This window comes from Gambusia affinis, linkage group LG23 (genome assembly GCF_019740435.1).
Source record: "Gambusia affinis linkage group LG23, SWU_Gaff_1.0, whole genome shotgun sequence".
NCBI lineage: Eukaryota > Metazoa > Chordata > Actinopteri > Cyprinodontiformes > Poeciliidae > Gambusia > Gambusia affinis.
In genome coordinates this window covers 17,311,364-17,320,513 of record NC_057890.1, presented here as the reverse complement: position 1 = coordinate 17,320,513, position 9,150 = coordinate 17,311,364, and the positions used below count along the sequence as shown (strand labels likewise).

The 9,150-nt window shown below is 37.7% G+C and overlaps 2 protein-coding genes across 7 annotated transcripts in view; both read right to left on the bottom strand.

The window, feature by feature from the left end:
- The window catches only part of LOC122826530 (thymidine phosphorylase), a 48,049-nt gene extending 45,047 nt beyond the window's left edge, over positions 1-3,002 (bottom strand). The window contains exons 1-3 of the mRNA XM_044108517.1: positions 2,980-3,002; positions 2,050-2,173; positions 1,768-1,970 (exon numbers count right to left, since the gene is read on the bottom strand). Coding sequence (XP_043964452.1) covers positions 1,768-1,970; positions 2,050-2,167 — 321 coding nt within the window. The 5' untranslated portion in view covers positions 2,168-2,173; positions 2,980-3,002. The remainder of the gene's footprint in view (positions 1-1,767; positions 1,971-2,049; positions 2,174-2,979) is intronic.
- A 1,338-nt stretch (positions 3,003-4,340) lies between these two features.
- Positions 4,341-9,150, bottom strand: part of shank3b (SH3 and multiple ankyrin repeat domains 3b) — a 43,559-nt gene continuing 38,749 nt past the window's right edge. For all 6 annotated transcript variants that reach the window (XM_044108503.1, XM_044108504.1, XM_044108509.1 and 3 more), the window contains one exon: positions 4,341-8,988. In XM_044108503.1, coding sequence (XP_043964438.1) covers positions 8,394-8,988 — 595 coding nt within the window. In that variant the 3' untranslated portion in view covers positions 4,341-8,393. The remainder of the gene's footprint in view (positions 8,989-9,150) is intronic.

The following is a 9,150-nucleotide window of genomic DNA, read 5'->3' as shown; positions in this document are numbered from 1 at the left end:
ATACTATACTACATGGACGCCGATATTGTGCAAAAAAAGCGACATACTATACTATGACGCCTAAAATGTGGAAAAAACCACATACTAAACTATGAGGTTAAAATGTGGAAAAAACGACATACTATACTATGGCGTCTAAATTATGGAAAAAACTAAATACTATACTATGACTTCTAAAATATGGAAAAAACGACATACTATACTATGACGTCGAAAATATGGAAAAAACGACATACTATACTAAGACGTCGAAATGTGGAAAAACGTACATACCAAACTATGACGTTTAAAATGTGGAAAAACGACATACTAAACTATGACGTCGAAATTGTGGAAAAAAACGACATACTAAACTATGACGTCGAAAATGTGGAAAAAAAACGACATACTAAACTATGACGTCGAAATTGTGGAAAAACACGACATACTAAACTATGAGGTCGAAAATGTGGAAAAAAACGACATACTAAACTATGAGGTCGAAAATGTGGAAAAAAACGACATACTATACTATGAGGTCGAAAATGTGGAATACGACATACTATACTATGACGTCGAAATTGTGCAAAATACGACATACTATACTATGACCTTAAAAATCTGAAAAAAACGACACGCTATTCTATGAGGTCGAAAATGTCTAAAAACACGACATACTATACCATGATGTCGAAAATGTGCAAAAAACGAAATATTATACTATGACGTCGAAAATGTGGAAAAATACGACCTACTATTTTATGACGTCGAAATTGTGCAAAGTACGACATACTATACTATGACGTCCAAAATATGGAAAAAAACGACATACTAAACTATGACGTCGAAAATGTGGAAAAAAACAACATACTATACTATGACGTCGAAAATGTGGAAAAACACGACACACTAAAGACGTCGAAAATGTGGAAAAATACGACATACTATACTATGAGGTCGAAAATGTCTAAAAAAACGACATACTATACCATGACGTCGAAAATGTGCAAAAAACGAAATATTATACTATGATGTCAAAAATGTGGAAAAATACGACATACTATACTATGAGGTCGAAAATATGGAAAAAAACGACATACTAAACTATGACGTCGAAAATGTGGAAAAAACGACATACTATACTATGACGTCGAAATTGTGCAAAATACGACATACTATACTATGACGTCGAAATTGTGCAAAATACGACATACTATACTATGGTGTCGAAAATTTGCAAAAAACGACATACTATACTATGACGTCGAAATTGTGCAAAATACGACATACTATACTATGGTGTCGAAAATTTGCAAAAAATGACATACTATACTATGACGTCGAAATTGTGCAAAATACGACATACTATACTATGACGTCGAAAATGTGCAAAACACGACATACTATACTATGAGGTCGAAAATATGGAAAAAAACGACATACTAAACTATGACGTCGAAATTGTGGAAAAAAACGACATACTAAACTATGACGTCGAAATTGTGCAAAACACGACATACTATACTATGAGGTCGAAAATATGGAAAAAAACGACATACTAAACTATGAGGTCGAAAATGTGGAAAAAAACGACATACTAAACTATGACGTCGAAATTGTGGAAAAAAACGACATACTATACTATGACGTCGAAAATGTGGAAAAAACGACCTACTATATACTATGACGTCGAAATTGTGCAAAATACGACATACTATACTATGACGTCGAAAATTTGCAACTATTTAAGGTTTTCCGGTAAAAACGCTGATCAGATGCAGGTGTTACCTTGCAGCCACAAGCCGCCAGCGCCGGCGCCAGCACCAGGCTCACTTTGTCCCCCACCCCTCCTGTCGAGTGTTTGTCCACCATCAGCCCCTTCCAGTCATCCGGCCACCTCATCACTTCCCCGGAGACCATCATCTCCAGGGTTAGCGTGCGAATCTCCGCTGCCACCATCCCTTGCTGCCAGATCGCCATCAGCATGGCCCCTTAAATGCAGAGGCAGAAATTAAAGCCGCTCGTCTTCAGTTTGTCTTCAGTTTGGCTATTGAATCGAGCTGATCCTACCGATCTGGCAGTCCTGCATCCGTTTGGTTGTTACAGATTCGATGAAGAATTTGATCTCCTCATCGGTCAGCTGACCTCCATCTCTCTTCTTCCTGATCAGATCTACGATGGACGGCATGGCAGCCTGGAGAAACACGAATCTTCATCTAGAATATTTACATTTGGATGTGTGTATTGAGGCAACATCAACTTTTTATTGAGTTTTATGATCAAATCAACTCTGAATGAGTTTCTGATGAAAGATTTATAACATGATAAAAACCTTGAAAAATAAAATTTTACACTATTCCTTAATATTACAAAATAGATTAACTAAAATAATGCTTTCCTTTTGTCAGACTGTAGTATTGTTTTGAAGTGAAGTTTATTGGTATAGCACATTTCAGCAGCTTGACAATTTAAATTGTTTTACTTGATGAAAACATGGATCATTAAATAAAGAGAAGTTACAATCCAGAATTAATCTATTTTCTAGTTACATTGGATCAAATTCAGCTCTAAATAAATGGTGTTTTTAGCCTTTCTTTAAAGGAGCTCAGTGTTTTGGCTGTTTTGCAGTTTTCTGGAAGTTTGTTTCAAATTAGAGGAACATAAAAACTGAATCAGTTTTTGTGTTTAAAATGCAGATTTGTCTAGTTTGAGGCTCTTTAATTCAAAAATGAATAACCTTTAACAGTTAAGTGTTTGTTATAAAGTCACACAGACGGTAAATCATTTAACTGGAAATCTGCTACAAATCAGCAGATTTTCTGCCAGTTTATTGTCCCCACAGCAGTAACAACTTTTTATTTTATAATTAGCATCATTAACCAACCAATAAAATCTGCTTTAAATTGAGATTTGAAATTACAAACACATTATTGAAATGTAGCTCTCAGCTGGCCATAAAAGTCAAAGTGAGTGAGGCATCGCGCAGCAGATGGATCCTACCTGCTCTGCGGTCGAAGTGCCTTTGACCTGTTGGCAGAAAGACCCACCTGCGGGTCGGCGCGCCGTCAGCCAATCAGAGAGCAGGGGGAGGAGCCAATCGGTTTATCGTAAACTCCTGGGTCAAGTTGAAGTTCATGTTGCGGTTATCTGGGTTTTGTTTGCAGACTGTCATGTACCTTCATGTCAGGATTTGCAGTTTGAAGAAATACCAAACTAACTCGCTTTAAAAACAACAAATAACAAGCAGCTCATACAGAAAACTTTATTAATCTGACCAGATTATTTAAGATTTTACAGAAAATTTCATTAATCTGACCAGAATATTTAAGATTTTACAGAAAATTTCATTAATCTGACCAGAATATTTAAGATTTTACAGAAAATTTCATTAATCTGACCAGAATATTTAAGATATTTTAAAGCAACTCTGATAATTAATACCATCAGGAGTTTCTTGTTCTGTTTTATTTAACTTTTCTGTCCCAGGATTTTCTTAAGTATATACAGAAGAAGAAAGAAAAATAAAATTAATCCATAATTTTAAAGGTGAAAGGTAATTTTATTTTTAAAGCACATTTTCAGCAACAAGGCAATAGAAAGTGCTTCACAAGAATTAAAAGAAAATATAAACAAAATAAACCAAAGGAAAGAAAAAGAATCTAATGTTGATCTAAACTAGGTGCTCCTGTTCAGGGCTGGTAGATAAGTATCCTCTGGTCTGATTCCTTTTCTGGGTTGCAATAATAGGAGTCTACCTGCATAATAATCAATAAAATTATCTAGTATAATATTGGTCTAATAGTGAATACAGTTTCTAAATAAATAAGCTAAAGAGTGACTAAACTAGAGTCTCTGGATTTGTTCCAATTCCTTTCAGGATTAAAAGCGAGTACTCTACAGTTTCTAACAAAATAAAATAAAAAAGAGGAAAAGACACATTAGGGCAAATGGCAACAAAACAAAGACCTGAGTGAAGAGGGTGACATCAGAGGCCATGATGCTCAGAAATCCAATAAGATGTTATGTTGTTAGGGATTTGTATCAAACAATAGAAAAATAACTTTTTTGAAATAATTTCAACATTTGTATGGCATTTTTGGCTGTATCACCACATATTTTTGTCAGAAAAGTATAAATTATAAATATAGATTTTATTTTAATGTAACAATGCAAGAAAATGAAAAAGAAGGGCTCAGTTTACATTAAATTACTGCTAGTAACTAAAGGTTAAATAAAGTATATAAATCCATGAAAAACGTTCAAGCCACTAACCACTAGATAATCTGTTAGCATTAGCATTCGTCACCAGAATTCACGCTTATTGGGTCTTATTTTGAAAGAATCAGACGGGAAGCCAGCGCTCAGTTTGTAATAAATGACGGTTTATTATAAAGATTACAATCTGTCAAAGAGCTCATCAGCTGTCATCGTGTGCTCTACGGAGCTTAGAAAAGAGAAAAACTGCACGTACACGCACGCCACTCACTCCAGAAGAAACCACAGACATACTGTAAAAAGAGGAAGCTAGAGAGGAAGAGGAGGAGGAGGAGGAAGGATTTACACGTAGGTTCAGAGAGTCGGGATCTCAGCCGGTCAGCAGGAAGCAGAAGAGGCTGCGGGGTTTTCCTGATCGTTATTCCGTCTTTTCCCAGATTGTCCTGGTTTTCATAACTAGCTGCTGATCTGTTAGCAATCCCTGTTTTAGTTTAACCTCACTCTGCAGCGCCCCCTGCTGTGAAAATCTCCAAAGTAACCAGTTATAAACAACTCATAAAAGCACATATACTGTAGTATAGATGAGCGAAAACCAGGAAACTTTATAATTTATGAATTAAAACAGATTAACATGGTGGATAATAAAAATAAACTGAAGTAGTTTCAGTTTATTTAAATGTTTAAAGAGATTTTTGCCTCTTTTTGTTCAGGTTTTCAGCTTAAGGTCTCATATTGGGTATATTGTTGATTTTCTTTCACATCCTAAAGTCACTTTTTGTACAATAACATAATTTTTTAGTTGATCTTAGCTTTCAAACTATTAACCAGATCAGTAATTAATTTGCAATTTTTCTATTTTGTTTGGTAAAAGCTAAATTGAAATATTTTTCACCTCATTCTGCAACAGAAATATTAAATAATATTTTTTCACAAACAAAAAATACATATATATTTCCTCGCCTTAATTATTAGCTGGAAATGAATTTGTCAGCGTCCTCTAGTGGCTGAAAGTTGTAAAAACGATTTGAAAACTATATTTTGCGTTTATCGGTTTTCTGTTTTACTGTTGGATTTTTGACGCGTTTCCTGTCATGTTTCTGAATCACAGCGAGGCTTAAAAACAATTTAAATTAAATTTTTATTGGTCTTTTGTAACGTTCTAATTTTTACCTGCTGGACCAGAACTTGACCTCTGACCCGTCCAGTGTTTTTTTTCACCAACAGGTACTCTAACAGAAATTATAAAGGCTTTACTCTAATATAATGTTTTGCTTATAGACTGTACATTCTGCATTTCAGGGGTTTCTATAAAATATTGGCTTTGTACAACTTTGGGATCATGATTGTAGCTCGGCAGAACGACTGAGACGTGTTGTCATGGTAACAGGCACTGAGCATTGATTGTGCTTCGGGGGGGTTGATCCATATGGAAGGGGGAGAGGGGAGGGGTTACAGGAAGTTTTAACTGGGGCCTCGGTTCCCACCAAACTGGTTCCAGTTCAGATTCAAAGTCCAAAACCTGCAGGATGTTCCTGGACTTCCTGATGTGTCAAATCTGAGACACTCACTGAAAACTTTTCAACACAGAGCTAACGGTTATGATACAATAGCTATCTAAGCTAGGGGCTAATAATACAGTTTAATTTGGTAAGGTTTTATTTAATTTGCTTCAGCTAAAAGATCGAATATATTAACTTAAAATATATTTTAAGTTAAAGAAACGGCCCAGATTTTCTTAATTTTGGGACATTGGCAATCGATTGATACTTGAACAAGAAACCAATCATATCCACTTATATTAGATCCACTTGATATATTTAATGATTTTTCAGACAAAAGAAATTTGCATTAGCTGGCCAGGCTTTTCTAAAAATCGGTTATCGGCCAGAAAACTCCAATCGGTGCACCATTATTTAAAATTTTCTTTTTCCTCATGATCGCCCCAGAAGCTGTTCAACATTTTAGTAGTTTTGGTTTTCTGGGTTGCTTCAACGGATGTGTGGATGACAGAAGATGAGCTTAAGGGAACCACCACTGGGGCCAGTTTGGTGTTTTTAGAAAGACGTACTGTTTCTTTAAGAGCGTCTGTTAATCAGGATCGGCCATAAAGTGCAAGAAGCATTAATTAGCTAAACATCAGGAACTGAACGGCATGTGAAACTAATTAATTTATTAGCTTTATTACAGCAGCTGAGATGTTTCAATGTGAACTGGATCAGAACTTTTAAAACCAGTAATTTAACATTTCACTGCAGCTTTGTGCTGGAATAAGACACTACATATTTGTACTTATATATGTTTTATATATACAATATAATTTATTTAACTATAGCTCTGCACTATTAAATATTCCTTTGGAAGTTGAGTGTATTGGAACGTCTTCATCAAAATCTGATAATATATAAATCTAACTGCTGTAAACATGTAGCTGTTTTTTAGCTAAGTTCTAGTTAAACTTTCCTCCTTACTGGCACAAAAATTGACCCTGTTCAGGGTTATAAAAATGTACAAACATCTGGATGCGATGGTGTTCCCGTTTGCCTGTTTTCGTGTTTGGATTCAACTCCACTTATGGCAGGGAAAGCATCCCGTATATGGCAGGGGAGGAAACTCCTTTTATGGCCTGTTCCTGTGTGACCTTGGTCAGGGCGTTGTGATGGTTTAGTTCCTGGCTGCTGGATGGGAAGATGCATGAGGAGGAGGAAGGTAGAGTCTGTACAGATGGCTTTGAGCAGATAGCACCGTGTACAGGTAGCCCTCAGAAAGCAGGTAAAACCCTGAAACACACCAACGCCACGCCACACTCATCGACAAATCATCATGAACTCCAGAGCCTCCGCCGGGAATTCAACTCATTGTCAAATCATAACTACACATCTGTTTCCAGACGACTAAAAGCTCTGCACGGCATCACCATTATTATTATTATCATTATTATTACTTATTGATTAATTCTAAATGATCCATTAACAGGTTTGAAGTAACACAAAACTTTATGAGTGATATTTGAGGGGGAGAAATCACAACAGCCAAAAAAAAAAGTCCCAGAACTTTCCGGATCATTTAGATAAATCGGCTCATTGATCGGCTCATTGATCGGCTCATTGATCGGCTCATTGATCAGAACTCTGAGTCCAACTGCGACTTTTACTAAAAACATAAGAAAACCCCCCCAACATATTTATTTTGATTAAACTGATAAAATTCTAACAGCCAAAAGTGAATCTTTATTTGCCCGTTTTGATATTTTTATATTTTGGTTTAAAGTTTGTAAGCCTGAAATTTCCTCAAATTTAAGATTCAAAATGTATTTTATTTTTTAAGGCAGCAACTAACAATAATTTTTTAGTCGATTATTCTGACAATCAATTGATTATTCTGATGATTAATCAGTTATTCATTTGGCAGAATAATTGATATCATTGACTTTTACCGATTAATCGTTACAATAAGCGATTAATCAGGAAAAAAATTACACATTCTTTAGATTATCCATTTAACCACTGAAGCATTTTTATAATTTTATAATTAATATTTTTGTGCAGTTTTTGCTTAATTACTGCTATGAACATGGATTTTCACTAACTGGCCTTTTATTGAGTTTATATTCTCCAGTTAATCAGTTACTAAATCAGTTGCTGATTATTTCTATTATCAATTAATACAGTTAATCGTTTCAGCCCAAATATTTTAGTTTTACAGGGAAAAGTGTGGAAAGTTGCCAATGTTTGGATTAAAGAACCACAAACTGGACAAATCTGTATTTTAACCAAATAAATTCAGGATTTTTTCCCAATTCCTCTGAAATGTAATCATGTTTATATTGTACATTTACTGTGGATATTTAAAATGTCTTCCAGAGTTAAATCAGAATTTAATGTTACCGTCATTTTAGTAAAACTTGGTTATTGATTATGGCAATAACTTCTGGGTCGGACCGGCTAAAGGTCTCATTGAGACAAAAACATTGAATTTGGATGTGAATTGTTTGCTATGTGAGCTGAAGGTCAGAGGTCAGAGCTGCTGATCAAAGAGCTGATAAGCCGAAACATTTCAGCGATCTGGGATCAACGAAACCGGGGCGGTTCTGTAATGGCTGAGATAGTGGATTAAGGTGATGGCCCGGGGTCTGACTTGAGGTCAGGGGTCGTGAGGTCAGAGTTCTGGACGCCTAGAGGTGACTGGTTGGAGGCGATGGGTCAAGTGGAGCTGTCCAGTAACTGTCTGAGGGCCCTCTCGATGTTGATGCGGTGGCCCAGTCTGGTGACGCCCAGCTCCACGTAGTCCTCCTTGGTGAGCGCCGGCAGGTGGGAGCCTTCGATCTCGTGCTCCTGGAAGCGCTGGCGGTGTTCGGCCAGGCCCATGCTCTCCAGCCAGTCGCCCACGTCGTACTTATTCCACAGGTTGAGGGGCCGCTGCCTCCAGGGCCGCAGGGCCAGCAGGGGCCCGCTGAGGACCGGGGAGGGGCAGGGCGAGGCGTGAGGCGAGGGCGAAGGCGAGCGGGATCTGGTTCGTGCGCTGGCGCTCCTCATGACGAAACGAACCTCCTTTGGTTCCGACGGCAGGCTGAGACTCGAAGACTTGAGGATGGTCAGGCCTCGACCCGAGCTCAGGTCGGGTCGCTCGGAGCACGGCGCCGGCGAGGAGCCCAGGCCCACGGACCGGTCTGAGGGGGAGGGGGACGGGGACGGACTCCGGCGGGTGACGGGGTAACGACTTCCTGGGCGGACCGTGTAGCTGGCGCCGTATCCTCGCTGGGAGATGGTGTGAAGTTCACCGAGGCTGGAGAACAACCTGCAGGACATCAAACAGGAAGTCACTCAAACCGTTTCCTCATTGGACCATTTGGAACCCTAATGGCCGACTGGTGAGATTATTCTTACTCAAATTTGTAAACTTGTTGCTTCAGAACTGAAGAAACCTCTGAGAGAAAAAGTAAAACTTCTTAAAGCAACA